The sequence below is a fragment of the Vulpes lagopus genome, chromosome 8 (assembly GCF_018345385.1).
Source record: "Vulpes lagopus strain Blue_001 chromosome 8, ASM1834538v1, whole genome shotgun sequence".
NCBI lineage: Eukaryota > Metazoa > Chordata > Mammalia > Carnivora > Canidae > Vulpes > Vulpes lagopus.
Window position 1 is genome coordinate 8165794 of NC_054831.1, and position 21174 is coordinate 8186967.

Genomic DNA, 21174 nt, shown 5'->3' on the forward strand with positions numbered 1-21174 from the left:
TGCCCCAATTTAGATTATTTCTAATGAATACTGCAATAAATACCCTTGTACATGTATCTGTGAATATCTGATTACTTCTCAGCATATAACCCCAGAAATGTGATTACTGACTCCAGGAGTACTGGTACCTCGAATGCGTGCAGTGCATATTGTCAGTGTCTCCAAGATCACCGGGATTCTTGATTTGCACTCCTGGTGACGCTAGGTTATCAGCGCCAGTTGGCTTCATGGTGTCACAGAAACTTTTTAAAGAAGCTAAATAAAGATCCTGAAAGTTACCTTTCTGCCAACCGTGGGGAGCATGCTGCATCCACCACAGTCCATTGACCACAGTCCATCAATCATTTCTCTCCCCCACAAGGCGGCTGGGGACAGGAATCACATCTCATTTATTCTGGTTTCCCTGGCAATTAGCACACCATCTGGCACCCAGGAGTGATATGTTTGTAGAATTGGCCCAGAGGAGGCAGTTGGTGATGAGCAATTGTTTCACCAGTGTGGGACGGTCCATAGTCAGGACAGTGAAATCCTCTCACTCCTTGCAGGGGCTGGTCCCACGAGTCAGGGGACTGTCACCATGCTCCCCAGGCATGGAAAGATGTCCTCTTCTTCCTCTCCACAAGGTAGAACACCTGACCCCAGAATTAACGGAGTCAAGTGGTTAGATCTTATATTTATTAGATTCCCTTTATCCAGGGCAGCCCGGGTGGCTCAGCGGTTTAGCACCGTCTTTGGCCCAGGATGTAATCCTGGAGACCCAGGATCGAGTCCCACGTCGGGCTCCCTGCAGGGAGCCTGCTTCTCTGCTTCTCTCTGTATCTCTCATGAGTAAATAAATAAATCTTAAAAAAATATATAATTAAAAAAAGATTCCTTTTATTATTTATAACTAAATATCCTTATGCCATTGTTGCCTCTCTGGGTTTCAATAACTTTAAAAGATAATCTTGTTTTTTAAAACATTTTATTTATTTATTTATTAGAGAGAGAGAGAGAGAGAAGCAGGCCCCCTGCTGAGCAGGGAGCCTGATGCAGGACTCCATCCCAGGACCCCTAGATCATGAGCTGAGCCAGAAGCAGACGCTCAACCGACTAAGCCACCCAGGTGCCCCTAAAAAGACGTATTTATAAACTAGAATTACTAGTAGTTAACACTTGGCTATATTCTAGATCAAACAAGTAAACACAAAACCTGATATAAATGACATTTTGGGGGCAATTATGGGAATACTGATATACTTTATAATATTACGTGAATGTTAACTTTCTGAGGTGTGATAATGTGGTTAAGTACAGGATGTTCTTACGCAGGGGATACCTGTTGCAAGCCTGCAACCTTCTTTCAAACAGTCCAACAAAACAAAGTACATGTGTGTAAATCATATATTATGCACATAGAAGGAGACCGAGAGAGGAGGCAACGGTGGCAAAATGTTAATAGCTGGAAGCTAAGTTAAAAATACTGGTAGTGAGGGGCATCTGTGTGGTCCAGTGGTTGGCGTCTGTCTTTGGCTCTGGTAGTGATCCTGGGATCCTAGGATTGAGTCCGGCATCAGGCTCCCCGCAGGGAACCTGCTTCTCCCTCTGCCTATGTCTTGTGTCTTTCACAAACAAATAAATAAATAAAATCTTTACAAAAAAATACCAGTAGTGAGTTTAAGCAATAAATACTTATTGGTGGGACGTCTGGGTGGCTCAGCCATTGAGCATCTGCCTTTGGCTCAGGGCATGATCCCAGAGTTCTGGGATCAAGTCTCACACTGGGCTCCCTGCATGGAGCCTGCTTCTTCCTCTGCCTGTGTCTCTGCCTCTCTCTGTGTCTCTCATGAAAAAATAAATAAAATCTTTTTAAAAATGCGTATTGGTAATTTAAATTAAGAACCTTGAAATATGAAGCACGTGGTATCTCATTTTGAAATAAAATCTAAGAGAACACCAATCCGTGGTGTGGACCTGGAAATCCTCATAGGTCAAGTCCCACATGGGCAAGAGCACTTGGCAGGATCTGGGTGCCAAGTGCTGGCTCAGCATCACCAACAGCCACACATGGAGCAACGCGAGGGCAGGCGTTTCCGTGTTTGGTTTATGGCTGTATCCCAGGCACCTGGTTATTCATTACAAATTGCTATAGAGTAAAACTGGAAACAAGCAAACTGCTCAGCTATGTGGGTTAACTAAATAAAATACGTCCCGCTCATTTCAAGTATTTTATGGCCAATATTTGTTGAATGAATAAACATAGGTTTTTCTCCTGCTTTCTATAAACCTCTGGCTCGTACCTGTTTCTCTCTGCAATTTTCTCTTGACAGCTGGGCTGCCTGGCCTGGGGCCCCTGAGAGCCCACAGGAGTATAGGCCGCCAGCCCCCCAGGTCGATCAGAGGTTCTGGGTAACCACACTAAAGTTTTGTTCCTGTAAGTGGGGTAGGAGCAAGGCTATGAAGAAAGCTAGGCTGCTAAACATGCACAGACTTGCTTTTAAAAGTAAGTTGATTTGGTGCCTTGACCTGTGACCCCCCCACTCCAACATAAGTCCTGGTGCAATGGTGGGGGGGGGGGGCACAGAACAAAAGCAACCAGAGTCCTGTCTGAGTGGGCCCAACTGCTCCTTCTGGTCCTTTCCTTTGAAATTACATTGGCCAATAGTTGGCTTCTCCTGGGCGAAGGCTGGAAATGCCTAGAGATCCTGAAGGCCAACCACTTCTTTTTTTTGGAAGAAGAAAGCCAGGGTGAAGAAGACAACTTCTTTCCCGGCAAAAAAATCCCCAAGAGATAAACAATGAAGAGGTAAATGCTTTCCAGTGTGAATGTTTTATTTTGAGTTTTTAAATACACGCATCTTACACTGCAGTTAAAACAAAGCTTAAGCATAGATATCCCCGCCTCCGTTAGCCCGGACTTACACTGTGGTCCTGTGGCCGCCGGGGGTGACAGGCCGGCGCAGGGGCTCGTGGGCACTCTGCTGCACACCGACCAGGCCCTTCCGCCTCGTCTTCCCCGTGTTCGTCATAATCTGGTGGAAAGAAAGAGGAGAAAGGGCTGGAGACACTGTGTACTTGTGAGCTGATCTAGAAGTAGAAGTTCCTGCGTGTAATAAATTAATCTGTCATAATCAAAGGCTTTGCAAATAAATGAGTAAGGATCATGACACAGATTATTCACATAAACAGAAATTGGGGGAAAATTTCCCGTGGGCTTGCATATTATACCATTTGACAGTATAAAGTAAAAAAATAAATCAGACTATGGAAAAGAGAAGAAAACAGTTGAATACAGTAATAATCACATCTCTGGGAAGACTGAGTTTTGAAAGTGAGAAGGAAAAAAAATTAGCAGATTTGGTTTCATAAAAAAGTAACATTTCCACTTATGTATTAGAGATAAACCCAAACTACAGGTAAACAACAAGCTAGGAAGAAATATTTGCACCTATTTAACAGATGAAATGTTGAGGTTTTCATTAGATAAGCAGCTCTTACAAATCAAAAAGTAAAACAGTAGATTGTGTTGAGCAAAGAAGTCAAATAGCTAAGTCATAAACAGAAAAGATCACCAGTTAATAAATGATGAAAACTTTACAAGTTACAATAACTTTACAAGTTATTGGAAACTACAACTTCACAAAACAGGTATCATCTTTCAACTATTACATGACCATTAAAGCAATGATCCACCCACTGCCAGCAGGAGTCAAAAATGTTAGTGCCACAGGAAGCCAAGTCATTTCTAATTACTCTGGGAAGTAATCTGGTGTTTTATATCAGGAGTCATAAAAATGTTCACATCCTTGGGTGTAAATCCTAGTGAAAGTACTCCAAATATGGAAAATATTAAATAAACAAAGTTGTTTGTTACAAAATTGTTATACAGTAAAACTGGAATAATCTGAGTGTCTGGTAATAGAGGAATAATTAAGTGAGATATGGCATGTTCATTTGAAATATTAACTGGTCATTTACAATGATAAAGACTTGGGTTATGAAGAAAAATGTTTCTTTAAAACATTTAATAAAAGGTTATAATACTACATATAAATGATGCTTTCCATTATGCTAAAAGTACACAAAAGACCAGAAGGAAATGAACACTACAATGCATACAGTGGTAAGCAGTATAGTAGAACCAAGGGGGATTTTTTTCTCCCCTTTATTTTCCAAGTGTTCTGTAATATGGTTAGATTATGTTAACAGTTAAGAAAAACAGTTTAAAAAATAAATTACTGTAAAACTGGTGCAATCTGAATGGAGTTTGGATTGTGTCAGGACGGACTGCCCATATGACAGGGCACTGCAATCATTTGAAACAGGGCTATTATGGAGACTGGGGGAAGGGTGCACAGGACCTCTCTAGGCTACTCTTCCAAATTCCCACGAATCTAGAGTTATTTGGAAATAAAAATAAAAAAAAATTGGCATGTACAGCAGCAAAAACAAACTAGAAATTTTTTAAAAATTGGAATTACATCTTTGATTTCTTGATTTTTGCTGAGAGGTTATTTGGGTTTATCTAGCGTTTGAGGTAGAGAAAAGAAAAAAGGGGCCCCATTGTGTTGTGGGGACAGCTGCCAGCTGGGTGAGTGGACAGGGTGGGCCCAAACCCAGGCTGGTAAAGGTGGGGGTGGAGGGGAGGCAGTGTGAAGGGGAGCGGGGTGGGAGGAGAAAGAAGGTGTGAGGCCTTCAGCATGGGGAGGAAATGGCACAAACTTCTAGGTAAGAACTAAAATGCAGTTCTAACTCCCTTTATATCTCTTGTGTGATGTGCAAAAAAGGGCTGTTTTAACTGCAGTCAATTCTCACACCTGCTGCTTTTACTAGGACTCCCCTGTGGTCACGTTGCCCCGTCCAGTCCAGTATTGAGACTCAAATTTATTGGCTGTGCTACTCATCAGGGGAGCAGGCCCCTTTTGCCCACCCCAGGAACACCCATGCTGCTCTTTCTGCCTCCATTATTCCAGTCAGAACACCTGAGTCTTGCCAAAAAAGGCCTAGAAGGTGGGGTCTTAAGGTACTAGAAAAGGAGAGAAGGTGAATATATGGCTTCTTGCCTCCTCCTCCTCCACTCACCCTCCCAACTCCTTCCTAGAAGACAGAGAACACTTCACTTACGTGTGAGAGTGTTTCAGATTTTGGAAAACCCTGTCAACCATACCATTTCCCTTTTATCCCCCCAAAAAGATTTTAAGTAATCTCTACAACCAACATGGGGCTCGACCCTGGATTAAGAGTTGCACATTCTACCAACTGAGCCAGCCAGGCGCCCCTGCCGTACCATCTTCTTAACACCTTATAGACTTAAGAAATAACTTAAGGTGGGTGGTATTCATCCTCTCCAGTGGATGAAGAAACGGAGTCTGGCCTGCGGGCTGGAAGTGTCTGGTCTGTTACCCAAAGGCCTGAGGAAAGGTCCTTGGTGGAGGGAAAGTGCAGGACCCAGCACTGTTCTGGGTACACCCAGCGTCTCAGAGCAGCTGCTTTCCCTAGGGCCCACTTCCTGCTCACCTTACAACCTGCTGTGCTTGTGGGTGAGCCACATGGGAGTCCATGAGGTCTCCAGGCTCCTCTCTGGGCCCCTCAGTTTCAAAGCAGCCTTTTTAGGCTAGAAAGATCTAAAAGGTTATCTAGTCCTGCTGACTATACTGAGTTCCACAGAAATGCCTCAGGGGCTACTGGGAGAGAGCAGAGAAAGGGTTCCTGGCAGCCACCTTACTCAACCAGAGGGACTCAGCCTTCATCTGTGTGACAGATGGGGGTTTGGTTTGAAAGAAGGTTCTGCTACTAAAAAAATGCAGTGGATGATTTAGCAGAATATAATTTATTCAGTAGTAAAAGATGGTCAACACATGTCAATTTAGGTAAAAAAAATGTTATTTCCCATTGACTAGTTTTCAAGGACTGGTGAATCACATAAAGAAATTATGACATATTAATAAAGCAGGATGAGTTTTTATAAGAAAATATAGGTATTCTTACTATCTTCTATCGATCCACCCATTTATCTACCCATCTATCCATCCATCTACCCACTCACCCATCCACCTACCCATCCATCGATCCATCCACCTATCCATCCATCTAGCTACTCACTCATCCATCCATCCATCCATCCATCCATCCATCCATCCATCCATATAGAAAATTACATGCAAGCTAGAGCAGATACTGTTTGCTGGTTACCCAATATTCATTCTCTCTTGACCAATGGTGCTCTAATTTTGTTGGCACATAAATGTTTCTACTTTGGGACCCCTAGGTGGCTCAGCGGTTGAGTGTCCACCTTTGGCTCAGGGCATGATCCCGGGGTCCTGGGATCGAGTCCCATATTGGGTTCCCTGCATGGAGCTTGCTTCTCCCTCTGCCTATGTCTCTGCCTCTCTCTTTCTGTGTCTCACATGAATAAATACAATCTTTAAAAAAAAAGAAAGAAAGAAATGTTTCTACTTAAGAATACTCCCTTTCCCAGATTCTCTTGCAACTAGTAGTTCTGTGACCTGGTCCTGACCAGTAAGAATGGAGTGGAGGTTGCTAGCTGGAGCTTTGGGGAAAAGCACTGTAGACAGGTAGATTTGGCTGGTCTGCCAGTTTGGCCTTCCTCCTGACTTTATCATGGATTTGTGCCAGGAGCTGCATGGGTCACCTCATTACCACGAGGCAACATGCCTGGGAATGAAGGACTGATGTATGGAGGCAAGGCAGGACTACCATTGAGCTGACGAAACCGGAGCTTCAAGGCCCCAGAAGGGGCCCAAGCAATGTGTTCATGTGGGCATATTTTTTGTAACATTTGCAAAAGTAAGATATTTTAATTGCAAGCACTTTATACTGCTGTTTCTTTCCACTCTGACTTCCCTTCTGCTGTTTCTTCCTACTCTGACTTCCCTTGTCACACTTCCCTTCATGTTGGTGACATGATGCTGGAACAGCCAAAGGCAATTTGGGATTTAGGTAAGGGGATGCTGAGTCCAGGTGACATTTAATTTGGGTTTCCTGGGATGTATTCATATGATTCCCAATCACCTGGGTGCACAGCCAAACAACTGCTGGCCATTCTGGGGCAGGAACGGCTTCTAGGAATTCCCTATGTTGTTGGAGTATTTATGAATAATCCGTATGCAAGAAAACTTGAAATATCCCCAAATTTTGCGGCTTATTTGTGGAAGAAACTTGAGGAAGGTGTTCTCAAATTTAGTGACTATCCTAAAAAAGTAGCCAGCATCACCAAAAACTAAATGTGAGGCCAAAAAGTTTTCTAATCTTGATAAAATCTGATTAAATTTGATCAAATATGTTATAAGAAGGACTAATTTCCATTTCTCTCTGTAGAAAATATTAGGAACTCATTGTCATATATGTAGAGGCAATCAAAGGCATGAAACAAAAGTAGACAAAAAAGCCCCCATGGGGTGTGCAAAGCAGCTAACTAATAAAAACATTATTTTTCTCTTTGTGATATCTGTCAATTCTTTTTTTTTTAAGATTTTATTTATTTATTCATGAAAGACACACACACGCACACACACAGAGGCAGAGACACAGGCAGAGGGAGAAGCAGCCTCCAAGCAGGGAGCCCGACATGGGACTCGATCCCGGGACTCCAGGATCACCCCGGGCCGAAGGCAGGTGTTAAACCACTGAGCCACCCAGGGATTCCCTTGAGCCACCTAGGGATTCGCTGTCAACTCTTAAAATGTGAATTTCATTGTGATTTCTCATTCTCATTCTAAATCAGGTGTTCACTTCCATAACTAACTTTGTATTCCTTTATTTAAAGACCTCCTAAACCCCATAAGCCAGAGGACCCATGCAACCTGGGTCTTTCCTTCGTATTGACGGGCAGAGTGTAGAAAGACATGGACAAAAAAAAAAAAATGGACAGAGCCTGGGGTCTGATGTCCCACAGCATCATCAGCAGGACTGATAAGTCAGGACTCTCCGCTATTAGCCGTTAATAAAGCAAAGACACGACACAGAGATAAATGGAAGAGTAACAGAGGGAACCGTGGTTATTATGGTTGTTTGTGCTGTTTTCTTTTGACTTTCGAGTAATACACATGTATTTCTTTTGTAATTAGAAAGAAGAATACACGGGGTGCCTCACTGACTCAGTCGGTAGAGTGTGTAATGCTTGATCTCGGGATTGTGAGTTCGAGCACCAAGTTTGGTGTAGACATTACTTAAAAACAAATACACATTAAAAAAAAGAATACAAGAAACAAATTGAAAAAGAAATGCATTTGGAGGGACACCTGGGTAGCTCAGCAGTTAAACGTCTGCCTGGCCCCGGGTGTGATCCTGGAGTCCCGGGATCAAGTCCCACATTGGGTTCCTTGCATGGAGCCTGCTTCTCCCTCTGCCTGTGTCTCTGCCTCTCTCTCTGTGTCTCTCATGAATAAATAAATAAAATCTTTGAAAAAAAAAAAAGAAAAAGCATTTGGAATATTTAGGAGTCTGGGATTCCCACTCCCCCTGCTTGTTCAGTTGTTTTCACACAAGGATATGGATTTTTAACTCCAACCCAATTCCTCACTCTGTAGAAGGCACTGAGCCTTCAACCACTAGGCAGAGCAGGGATAACTGGTTGAAAAGTGATTATAAAAAGGTCCAAAGTGGAGACACATTAAAAAAAAAATTTTAAAGCAAAAATTGTAAACCAAGGCTCTTCCTTCTCTGATTTTGGTTTTTGCTGCAAGTAAAGCACAGCCAGCTGCAAGCGCCTCATACTCCCACCAGGGCAGTGGGATGGTGGGGGCCCAGAGCTCTGTCTTTCTCCAAGGGGCTCAGCCCGGCACCCTGGCCAGCTGTGCCCACCACCCAAGTGGCAAAGTTTCCATGGTCCAGACTCTGGTTTCAGGACCACAGGGCGTGTGCGTGTGTGTGTGTGTGTGTGTGTGTAATAAAGATGCAGATCCCCCCTTGCACCTCCATACACACATTCTCTGGAGGCAGGGCTGACCAGTCCTTCAGGCGATCTCTGGAAAACTGAGTGAATTTGGGTCTTTGTCGGACAGGGGGAAAAAAGTGTGGAAAGTGAGTAATTAGCTTTTACAATCAGCCTCCCCCTGCCCCCCAAACTGAGTCTGTGCTTAACACAGACCATATGGAAATTGTGAATATGCCACTCAGTGGGACTTCTCTCAATTTGCAAATACAGCATGCAATTCACTGGAAAACTGACAGCTTTTCCAGAAGGTGGCACAGCTTAGTGGGAAAGAACAAAGGCAAGCAGGCTCAAATACACTTGAGAATATTCCTTACCTTCCTTAGTCTCAGCTCTCCTGTCTAGAAAATGCTATACTATCAGAATTTCCCCCATAGCTTGTTGGGAGGACCAAATTTACTGGAGTCAGGTATGTGAAGCCCTCAGCACAAAGCTTGGCCCGTGACATGTGCTGAACTCATTTAAGACGTGCCTCTTGCTGTTGTTGAGGGTAACGAATGATACATTTAAACTGTGAAATAAAAACAAAAAACTGAGATCCTATGGTAAATATCTATACCCCTTTAACCAAGGTGACAAAGCTATTTAAATCCGGCCATTCTTTTTAGGAAGAATTAAGTGATTATTCAGCATAGTACGGATGACACAAACAAATTCAGAAATAACCAAGCAAGGAGAAGTTGGCAAATCATCCGTCTTGACATGCTGACGGTCACGGCCTAAGGAAGAAACGAAGCATGCTGCTTTCTACCAGAATTACGAGTAAGCAACACATTTCATGTGACCACTCTCATGCAAGCTTAGGAAAAGTGACTTGTTCTCTTGTCACCAGCTTTCTGAGTTCTCTGTGGTCTGCAGCATTTCTTGCGGCCAGGGCTCTGCAGTGCACGGGGTCTGTATGCTTGCAGTTGGGAGGAAGAGGACCAGCAAGGGGGCCTCGTGTGGGTGTGGCTACAAATGCCCAGCTGGAGGCGAGCTTGGGGGTGGTGGTGCTATGTGTCCAGGAATCCTGGTAATGGCTTCCTTCCATCCCCGAACACCTTGGTGGGCTGCCCCTACTGTACCTCCACCCTCACCCCAAGCCAGTAGTTTCCAGATCATTGGTGTGTATAAGAACCGATTCCTAAAAAAAAAAAAAAAAAAAAAAAAAAAAAAAAAAAAAAGAAAGAAAGAACCGATTCCTGGGATTATGGTAAGGAGGTCTGGCGTGGGTCCCAGATTCTATCTTTAAGCCACATTCCATGTTCTGGGGCTTTGAGAGACCCTGGGCAGCTCTGTTGTGCAGGATGTGCAGGACAGTCTCTGCCAACCCACTCACCACCCCTCGCTGTTATCTGCAGCCCTCACCAATGACACACTTTGTCTGCTCTGTGTCTTCTTTTGTAAACTTCTCGAAGGTGACAGCTAGGTCTTAAACTTTTTGGCATTCTGCTATGTGTTAGGCAAATGCCCCGAGTTCAAGAAAAGCATTTTGCATGATCTAATCCAACGTTTCAAAAAGTCAGTATCTTCAAGGGATTTTGAAAAACCTACAACCTATGTAGGATGTCAGAATAGGATGTAGGAATCCTGACTTTTGAGCACACACTCCCCAGTGAGAAAAATCTTCTACCTGTAGCAGGTTCCCTCGTCTGCCATAAACTGTTGCGACAATGTGAACTGAAAGCCCCTGCTCGCACTGGAGCCAAAGCACAGCAAGTAAGACTCCTTGTTGAAGTCAATGACCCTAACACAGAGGCTGGCTGGCTGTCAACTTCAAATCAAGACCAGGGGATGGAGGGCAGCTTTAGCATGGGTGACGGACAAAGACAGGAATGCTGGGAGTGTGCACACCACCTCAGTGACTACTGCTCCACATACCGTTTTCTAGTGAGACTGTAAAATCCCTTCTATTATGAGATCCTACAGTGACCTGTTGCAGTGGGCTGAGGGGCAGTGGCCCCAGATAGACATGTCCATGTTCTAACCTCAAGAACCTGTGAATGTGACATTTGGAAAAGCAGTCTTTGCAAATGTGATTAAGTTATGGATCCTGAGATGAAAAGATCATTCTAGATTATCTTAGATCCAATGATAAGTGTCCTTATATGAGGCGAAAGAAAGAAAAGGGGGAGAAGACCTCATGGAGATGGAGGCAGAGTTCAGGAGGGACGCAGCCACAAGCTGAGGAACACATGGAACCATCAGAAGCTGGGGAGCATGAAAGCTTCCCCTGCAGGGCCTTTGGAGGGGACGTGGCTGTGTGGACATCTTGATGTTGGACCTCTGGCCTCCAGAACTGTGAGAGAATAAATTTCTGGTGTCTTAAGCCATTCGGTTTATGCTCATTTATTACTCTGGCCCTAGGAAGCTAATACGCTTGGTCTTCACATTTATATAATGAATTCTTTCTGGATGTCATTTGTATTACTCATGTCTCCACCAATGACACAAGCAAACGTGCAGGGAACTTTCCTGTTGGATTCAAAATCTCTCCTAGTACATAGGATAGTATGTACATCCTAGGATAGTACATAGACATTCAGGAGATTTAGAACTGCATGCTATGAGAAAATGACACCATTTCCAGATGCCATGACACTCGGTGACCCGTCGATCTGCAAGCTCTGCCATTTTGTGCCTCAGTGAAGCTGCATGAGGAAGCTGGGAGTCCCAGATGTTCTGCATCTGGGACTTTTTTTGGTGTTGTTAGAAATCTTCACCACTATCAACATAAGATCTCACCCACACCATTGGACTGTGTCGCGGTACCGCAAGTCATTCAGCTGGGGGCTGCATTTAGGTTTCTTATTCACCAAGCTGCGTGACATCCTTGCTGACCCTCATGTGCCTGCGTGGTTGTGTCTGTGGGCTGTGTGCCCGATGGCTGGTGCTTCCATCCTCCAAAGAAGCCCCACTGACTGCCTCTTCTGTCCTCCTCATCTCCCACCCCTGAAGCAGGAGAGTCTTGCTTTTAAACAATGCACAGCCTATCAAATGGAGCCCTGTCCTTCCCTGACAAAGCCAGCACTCTTCCAAAGGGAAACAGAGCCTCGTCAGGGCTCCAGATTCCCGTCAACAACTTGGAACCTGGCTCCCTCACTTCCAACCTTACTTGACCTAATATAAACAGAGCCTCCACAGTCAGACTTCTTTGATCCTTGAGACATTCTAAGGACCGTGGCAGGCTATTGGCCTTGATGGTGGCCAGATGCAAGGGCGGGGGGGGGGTGTAAAGGTGGCACCCTGGCCCAGCCTCCTTGGGTCATCCCTTCTGTCACTTTTCCTCCTTACAGTCTTTTCTCCATTATGCAGCCAGAATGAAAATAGAAGGTCGTATATTAAAACAAGTCAAGGGATGCCCGGGTGGCTCAGTGGTTGAGCATCCACCTTTGGCTCAGGGCATGACCCCGATCTGGGGATCGAGTCCCAGGTCAGGCTCCCTATGAGGGGCCTGCTTCTCTCTCTGCCTGTGTCTCTGCCTCTCTCTCTGTGTCTCTCATGAATAAATAAATAAAATCTTTTAAAAATAATAAATTAAAACAAGTCAAACGGAGTCACTCCCCAACTCCAGGATGCTCCCAGCTCATGTAGGATAAAATCCCAAACCCTTGCCTAGGAAGCTCCCACAGCTGGCTGCCTCTAACCTCAAGTTCCACCAGCAGATTCTGTACTCTGGCCTGGGGCCCTGGAAATTCCTCAAAAAGTGAGGATGACCGGGGCAGGTGACTGGGGAGACCAGTGCCCAGGATGAGATGAGAAGGGCCGGGATGGGGGTGGCGCTAGAAAGGCACTTTCTGCTTCTAGCCACTCCTACACGGCTCATGTCACCTGCATCCACATCCTTCTCCTTCTAAAGTCACTGTCCCTGCTGGCCGACTGTTGAGAGACTGGCTCCCGGCTTTCTGCTCCAACAATAACCTGACTCATTTGAGGAAAGGTCAGACTCTGTGTGACCGACTCAGTCAACCATCAGCTTCAAAATTCCAGGAGCTTCTCTTGATGCCATGGCCATTGCTGCTGTGCACTCTGCTGTCCGTCTTGGAGCTCCAGTCCCTACTGGCTCCCAAACCCTCGCAGTTGCTCCTCCCTTCAGAAACCTCACATACCACCACTCCCCCTGTCCACTGACGTGCCTTCTGCTCATGGTTTCATGAGAAACCTGTGCGTCCGTGGCACTGCCACCCTCTCCTGGCCAATCGGCAGCTCCCTCCTGGCTAATACCCTTCCCTGTTTAGCTAGAGGAGCTAAGCATGGGCGCCCAGAGCTGGCCGGGCATCAGAGTCAGCAGGGAGTTTTTAGGGCTTAGATTATGGCCTGATCTAGGACGTGTGACTCCACAGGCCTCTTGGATGCTTGGACTGACCACTCAGTCCATTCTGAACCACTCCTCCCTTCAGTTCGTCAGCATGCTACAATCTCCTGGTTCTCTGCAATCCTGATTGTCCACTTTTCTGCCTTTATCAGAGGCTCCTCTTCTTGCTTCCCGTCCTGACACATCTGGTCTTCCCCTCTGGCCTCAGCCCCTCACCCTCTCCCCCCGGCCCTCCACTTCAGTGAGCAATCACACCTGCTTTGATGGTTTCAGCCATCACCTGTGTGTAGTGACTGCCCTCTTCCCCTCTACTAGATAAGGTGCACAAGAATTCAGAAGCTGGGCATGTAGATGATTACTACTAAAGATGGGCACAACATTAGACATTAGGAAGGCTCCTGGCATGTGCCCTCTGGTTATATTCTAATCTTTTCCTGTTCACCCACAGCCCTGGGGCAGGTAGCTGGGACCACAGTGCACTTAAGGGCCATTGCAGGCAAACAGGCCAGCAAAGAGCTTCTCACAAACACGGTATTGTAGCAGACCAAACCAAACCATTATGTGTCACTGCAAAGGCTCAATGCATCAATGGCGCATCTCTCCTTTCCCCTTTTCCCCCGCACCCTCATGTGGTACTTACTCCCAAGTACTCCGTGGTCAGAAGCTTCTCGCCTGAGAGCTCTCCAAGCTGGGGCTGGATCAGCTCATCTTTGTCCAGATCAGCTTCCATAGTGTCATGGTCCTCCTGTTTCAAAGGACACATGGGATGAGTGCTGTGAACCCCCAGCCATGCATTCTCAAAGAGGCTGCTGTTCCCTAAGTGGGCACCTACCATATAATGACAAGGTCTGTGCCCAACCCTGACAACTGGTGGGTTTGCATGTCAAAGGGCTTTGGGGGCAGTCTGTCCTCTGCTTATAACCTCTTCATGAAGATGGAAGGGAAGATGCCAGCCTCCTCTTTCGGAAGCTGGGCACCTAGGGAGCACTTCCACGGCCACAGAGTGAAGAGGTTCAACAGGACACCCAGCAGTCTCTCTTAGTTCTCTGAATTTCCCTCTGTGAGTTCCAGGTGCCATGTGAACAGCCAAGTCAGTCTACCAACACCTATTAAGCATCTTCATATGCACGTATGCCTTCCAGGGCACACAAAACTTGTTCTCTCTAGTAGTTTACAGCCAGTAAGTAAGGAGACTCCTCAAAAAGAGAAGAGCTGTTTTGCTTTTGGGAAGATGGAGTAGATATAATTTTCACTATTCCTCCCACTAAATACAACCCAAACACTGGATGTTATGTATAAAATAAACATAAGATACCCTGAAAGATGGAGAGAAGGAGGCAGACTGGCTAGGTCTCTGAAGATGCAAGGAATGAAAGGTGCTGAGTTCCCTGGGTTTCCTTTGTTCTTATAGATTCCACACTTGGAGCAGAAGAAGCCAGCAACCTGGCAATGTGAATGGTGAAGGCAAAAAATCCCCCCCCAAAGCCTCTAGTCAAAGGACCAGGAAAGGGATAGCCTAGCATAACAGAAGTTTTAGAAAATAACCAAACACTACAGAAAATATCATGGCCCTGTCCCAACCACACCAGCAAGGGCCTCAGGGAGGGGGCCAGACTTCTACTCATTAGGTATCATCAGGCACCCCTATATCCCCAGCTGGGGTGCATGAGAAAAGAGCAAGTAGAGAGGGGGAGCTTCATCCCTGCTGGGCAGTAATGAGGTCCTCATCCCCAGGTGAGAGCGGAGACCATGTGGAGAGCCTAGCCTCCACTTGGCAGTAATAAGATATCCCCCTCTCCATGCTCTGAGGGTGTCAGAGGAGCCTGGTAGAGAGAGAATCAAGGGCTTCACCACTACCCACCATGTCCCTGTGGCATCAGGGGAGGCAATGTGGGCAACACTAATGAGGTGCTCCTACCTGTTCTGGTTAGGGAGATACTAGTGGAGGCCTAGAAGGTATCTGGGGAATTCCCATCCCTACCCTGCAGTAACAAGGAGTCTCCTCCTCCTCAACCCCCACCAATAGGTGTCAACAGAGGCAGAGTGTAAATCCTGAACTTTTATTCACACCTGGCAGTAATAAGGAGGAGCCCCTGCTCCCTCAGCCAGAGCAGGGTCAGGAGCAGCTGGCTAAAACAGGTTTAAATTAGATAAAAAGACTTATAATACTCAAAATATCTGGGTTTAAATAAAAAAAAAATCACTCATTAGGGGCACCTGGGTGGCCTGAAATGGAGCCCACATTGGGCTCTCTACTCAGCAAGGAACCTGCTTCTCCCTCTCCCTCTGTTTGCTGCTCTGCCTACTTGTATGCTCTCTCTCTGTGTCAAATAAACAAAATCTTTTTTTTTTAAAGATTAAAAAAAATTTTTTTTTTATTCATGAGAGACACAGAGAGAGAGAGGCAGAGACATAGGTAGAGAGAGAAGCAGGCTCCATGTAAGGAGCCCAATGTGGGACTCAATCCCAGGACTCCAGGATCACGCCCTGAGCCAAAGCCAGATGCTCAACCACTGAGCCACTCAGGCGTCCCAATAAATAAAATCTTTTAAAAAAATCACTCATCATACCAGGAGTCAGGGAGCTCTCAAACCAAACAAAAAGAGACAATCAGTAGATGCCAATATCAAGATAACAGAGTTGCTAGAATTATCTGCCATTGATTTTTAAAGCAGTCATCACAAAAAGGCTTCCATGAGCAATGCACATTCTTGAAACAAATGAAAAAAAAAAAAAAAAAGAAAGTCTCCAGAACACAAAAAAGACTAGACAAACCGAAAGCAAGCAAAAGGAAGGAACTAATAAAGAGCAGATATCAATGAAAAGGAAAGTAGAAAACAGTAGAGAAAATTAGTCAAACAAAAAGCTGATTCTTTGAAAAGATTAATAAAAATGCCAAGTCTCAAGCAAGACCAACAAAGAAAAAGGTAGAAGACAGAAATTACCAGTGTTGGGAATGAAACAGAAGGTATTACTACAGATCCTACAGATAAAAAAAGATAAGGGATTATTATGAATAACTCTACACATATAGGTTTGACAACTTAGATAAAAACACAAATCATGGGGCGCCTGGGTGGTTCAATTGGCTAAGTGTCTGCGTTCAGTTCAGGTTATGATTCTGGGGTCCTGGGACTGAGCCTTGTATTGGGCTCCTTGCTCACTGGGGGGCCTGCTTCTTCTCCCTCTGCCTGCTGCTTCCCTTGCTTGAGCTCTCTCTCTGTTAAATAAATAAAATCTTAAAAAAAAACCCACAAATCATCACAAGCCTGTCAATATGAAACTGTGATATAAGACTATTCAAGTAACCTTAGAATTATGACTATGAGGGAAATTGCTTCATAATTTATTTTATTTTATTTTTTAAAGATTTATTTATTTATTCATGATAGACATAGAGAGAGAGAGAGAGGCAGAGACACAGGCAGAGGGAGAAGCAGGCTCCATGCTGGGAGCCCGACGCGGGACTCGATCCCAGGACTCCAGGATCGCCAAAGACAGGCGCTAAACCGCTGAGCCACCTAGGGATCCCCTGCTTCATAATTTAAAAGTTCCCTGAAAAGAAATCTTCAGGCCTACATGGTCTCCCTGAAGATTTCTATCAGGCTTTTAAAAAAGTAACACCAATTCTGTCTTCAAGAAAACAAAACAGGGGATGCCTGTGTGGCTCAGTGGTTAAGCACCTGCCTTTGGCCCAGGGCATGATCCTGGAGTCCCAGGATAGAGTCCCATGTCAGGCTCCCTGCATGGAGCCTGCTTCTCTCTCTGCCTGTGTCTCTGCCTCTCTCTCTCTCTCTCTCTGTATCTTTCATTAATAAATAAATGAAATCTTTTAAAAAAAGAAAGAAAGAAAGAAAACAGGAAGAAACACTTCTTAATTCATTTTATAAAGCTTTTATGTTACCCAAACCAGATAAAGACAGTACCACAAAAAAACAAAACAAAACAAAGTCCTTCATGAATAAAGATGCAAAAATCCTTATCAAGTCAAAAGAAAAGGGAAAAAAAATCCTTAACAAAATCTTAACAAATAGAATAGAGCAATAGATCAATATGTTAAAAGAATTATATGCCATGGCAAGTGGGGTTTGTTCTGTCAATGCAAGTCTGGTTCAATATCTAAAATTTAAACATTGTAGTCTACAAGATTAACAGGTTTGTGAAGAAAAAAGTCACATGATCATATAAATGGATGAAAAAAAAAAAAAGACCAAACTCAACAACATTCATGATAAAAACTCTAAAAAAAAAAAAAAAAAAAAGAAAGAAACAGAGGGGTACTTGATAAAGAACCAATAGCTAATATTGCACTTAATGATGAAAGACTGGATGCTTTCCCCCTAAGACTGGGAACAAGACAAGGATTCCTGCTTTCACCATTCTTTTCAACATAGTGCTAGAAATTCTAGGCAGAGCAATAAAGCAAGAGGAAAAAAAAAAAAAAGGAAGTAAAAAGCATATAGATCAGAGAGGAAGAAACAGAACTATCTCTGTTTGCAGCTGCCGTGATTGTCTATATAGAAAATCCCAAGGAATCAACCCCTCGAAAATCCTAGAACTAAGAGAGTTCAGAGAGTACACGAGATACAAGATAAATTCATGAAAATCAATTTCTATATACTAGTGATGAGCTTAAATTAAGACACTGAAATAAAAATACATCATTTATAATTGGTCAGAAAAAATAAAAATGAAAAATACTTAGGTGTCAATCTAGGAAGACATGTATGGGACTTGCATGCTGAGAGCTATGAAATGGTAATGAAAGAAACTGAAGATCATATAAATGGAAAGATATATCTTGCTCATGAATTGGAAGACTCAACATAGTTAAGATGTCAATTCTATTCAAACTGCTAGATGAATTTAATGTAATTTCTATCAAATACCAGCAAGATTTTTCTGTAAATACATACAAGATTATTCTAAAATGTAGAAAGGGCAAAGGGACTAGAAGAGCTAAGAATATTTTGAAAAAGAATACGGTGGGAAGAATTAATACACCCAATTTCAGGAATTACTATATAGCAACAGGTTTCAAGACTGGGTAGGATTTCAGAGGGCCAGAATTGAGAACCTCAAAACAGATGTACACAAACAGAGTAACTGGATCACTCCCACACTGAGAACACAAAACTGGTACAGCCACTGTGGAAAACAGTCTGGCAGTTTCTTCAAAAGCTAAACCTACAACTACATGTGGCTCAGCGATTACACTCTTGGGCATTTATCCCAGAGAGAGGGAAACTTATCGTCATATAAAAATCTGTACATGAGTGCTTACAGCAGCTTTACTTGTCACAACTCAACACCCGGAATGCCGGCTGTCCTTCCACAGGGGAACCATTCAACAAACCATGGTACATCCATACCAGGAACTACTGATACACAAAGCTGGATGACTCCCCAGTGAATTATGCTGTGCGAAACAGGTCATTTCTCATGGTTATAAACTGTACAATTCTATTTACATGACATTCTTGAAGTCACAAAACGGTGGAAATGGAGAACAGATTAGTGGTTGCCAGGGGTTATGGAGGAAATGGGGGGGAGGGGAAGTGGGTGTGGCTATTAAAGATATCCCAGTGGTAATGGAAATCCTCAATGTTAATATCCTGACTGTGATATTATACTATAGTTTTGCAAGATGTCATCACTGGATGGAACTGGGTAATGGCAGGGGGTGGGGGGGTCTCCTGCAGTACTCTTTCCCACTCCCTGCCAAGACTTCAGAGATATGTTGTCCTTTGCGGTTTAAATTATAAAGATAACACCAAAACAGAGCAGACCTTCACCTGACAGGTACTAAATAAAAACTGTGTCTATGATGGGAGCTGGCTGGCTATGGGAGTGAGAAAGGGGGAGGACAGGGGCCTGAGGAAGCTGGCAGTTCAAGTGCTGGTCCAGCCCTCAGGGTGTAGGGGTGCCTCAGGCCTGGTGACAATGGTCCCTGAGATCACCTAACCAATCCTTACCCTGATTCCTTGCCCACTCAACAACCTGTCATTTGCCTCCTCTAAACCTCCCAACAGGAAGAGAGGCCCTATTCTGCAAATAGGTGTTCCCTGCCCCTATTCATTCTGGGTGCCCCAGTCTTCTGTGAATTTGATTTATGAGTCAGTGTCCAAGGGATCTGAGGGCTCACATTCCTGTGGGGCCCACGTCTGGGCAGGGCTGTTTCAGGGAGGACAGGCCGTCTAAGCTCTCTTTAGCACACAGATGGGTAATGCCATCTGCCATCACTAGACAGTGCCACCCAGGACGGGATGTCTTAAGGGGGTCTGATTTACCTGTCTTAAGGTGGTCTCCAAAGGCAGACTAAGAGGCAGGTCCCAGACCAGCACAGAGCCTTCTCTAACCATCAGGACTGTCTTCTTCGGGGCACGGGCAGCTGAGCAGATCCTCCTCTGCCAGCTTACATGTAAGAGCATCACATGGTGCCTTCTGATCACAGGATCACTGAGGAACCCACCTTACGTGGATTTCCATGGCACTTTGTGTCTTAGCTGGGGGTTCCCTTTACTTTACCTATTGTGTCTGGTGTGGACTGAGCCCGAGAGAAGTGGCCAGCCCACAGTGACAGGTGGGTCTGGAGGCCAGGAGTCCAGACTTAAAGCTGGAAGCAGCCCTCTTCTGCCCAAATCTTTGTGATTCAGCCACTTGGGACCTGCAGAGAACCTATTTCTGAGGAGGCTGGGGCTGAACTGACTGTCTTCGAGGCCCAAGGATCCCCACATCTGGCTAAGGTAGAGCTCAACAGGCCAAAGAGGGAAGAGCAGGGCTGCAGCAGCATTCCAGAACTCTCCGTCTCATCTTTCTCCTTCCCGTCCCATCTAATTCCAAACAGAGGATCCACTCTTGTGCTGCTGGTGCACCAGGTTCAAAGGCAATCTAACCCCTAGTCCTGACTCATTGCCACAGTCAGGGCAGCTGCCTTCTCCTGCTGTTCACCGGAGGCTGTAGCTCGGCTGGCCAAGGGCTAGTGTACCCACCATCCTGAAATTTCACTCGGGGCTCCTTAAAGGTAATGCTATCTGCAAGGCCCTACCTGAGGTCAGCTACCTGAGGTCAGCTCTGGGACAGCTAGGAGGAGTTACAGTGCCTCCATGGCTTAGAGTTTAGTTTACTTAAAGCCCAACATCTTAGTGATCAAGTATAGTGTGTACATTATGGATTATTTTAGGAAAACAACTATTCCGTGAACAAAAGCAGCAGGCTCTGTGGTAAGAGTGAGTGGCAGGGAGCTCTGGGCAACGGGGTAGTATTTCAACTCTTTTCCAGGGGCCGAAGCCTTGGAGGCACAGGCGGGAAATGGGCTTATGAATCACAGTTTCACGGAGGGATTGGTGATACACCACGTCCCTGCCAGGGTGGAATATAAAACGTTAAGAAACTAAACAAACGTCCACATTCCATTTCGATGAAAAATAAATGGTCCATGGCTAACCTCAGCCAGTGCTAGCCAGAGTATTTCTTTACCCTGGACAACAAGCACCTCTGTAAGACACTCACAAATCAACCTGTACACACGCTAGCAAATACTTTTCATTGCAAGTTAAAGCTTGATTTAATTTGTTCCAAAACTAGTAAGGGATTCACTGAAATATTTACCCAATATTCTTTTTTAGTTAAAACAAGTTGAAGATTTTTTTTTCCTTTTTATTACAACTACTTTATAGTTAAATTCGTTGGTAATGGATAGGCCCTCCCTAACCTCCAAAAACATAGGACACTTCCTGCATTTGGTCTCTAACATATACAACTGTTAATGAAAGATAACTTGAATTGCAGTGTAGTATGGGAATGTGGGGCCAGAGAAAGAACCAGGGAACTATGCCCCATCTACCCGCCACCTGGAGAATTTGCTTCCTCCGTCATTGCTTCTCTACTGGCAGCATGTGGACAGACACTCTCGGTGCTTTCAGGATATTATGTTAGTGTAAATGCA

General features: G+C 44.7%; 1 protein-coding gene across 2 annotated transcripts in view; it reads right to left on the reverse strand.

Moving 5' to 3' along the window:
* ARMC9 (armadillo repeat containing 9) overlaps positions 1-21174 on the reverse strand; it is a 151194-nt gene that overhangs the window by 17337 nt on the left and 112683 nt on the right. For both annotated transcript variants that reach the window (XM_041767944.1, XM_041767945.1), the window contains exons 20-21: positions 13867-13971; positions 2902-3011 (exon numbers count right to left, since the gene is read on the reverse strand). In XM_041767944.1, coding sequence (XP_041623878.1) covers positions 2902-3011; positions 13867-13971 — 215 coding nt within the window. The remainder of the gene's footprint in view (positions 1-2901; positions 3012-13866; positions 13972-21174) is intronic.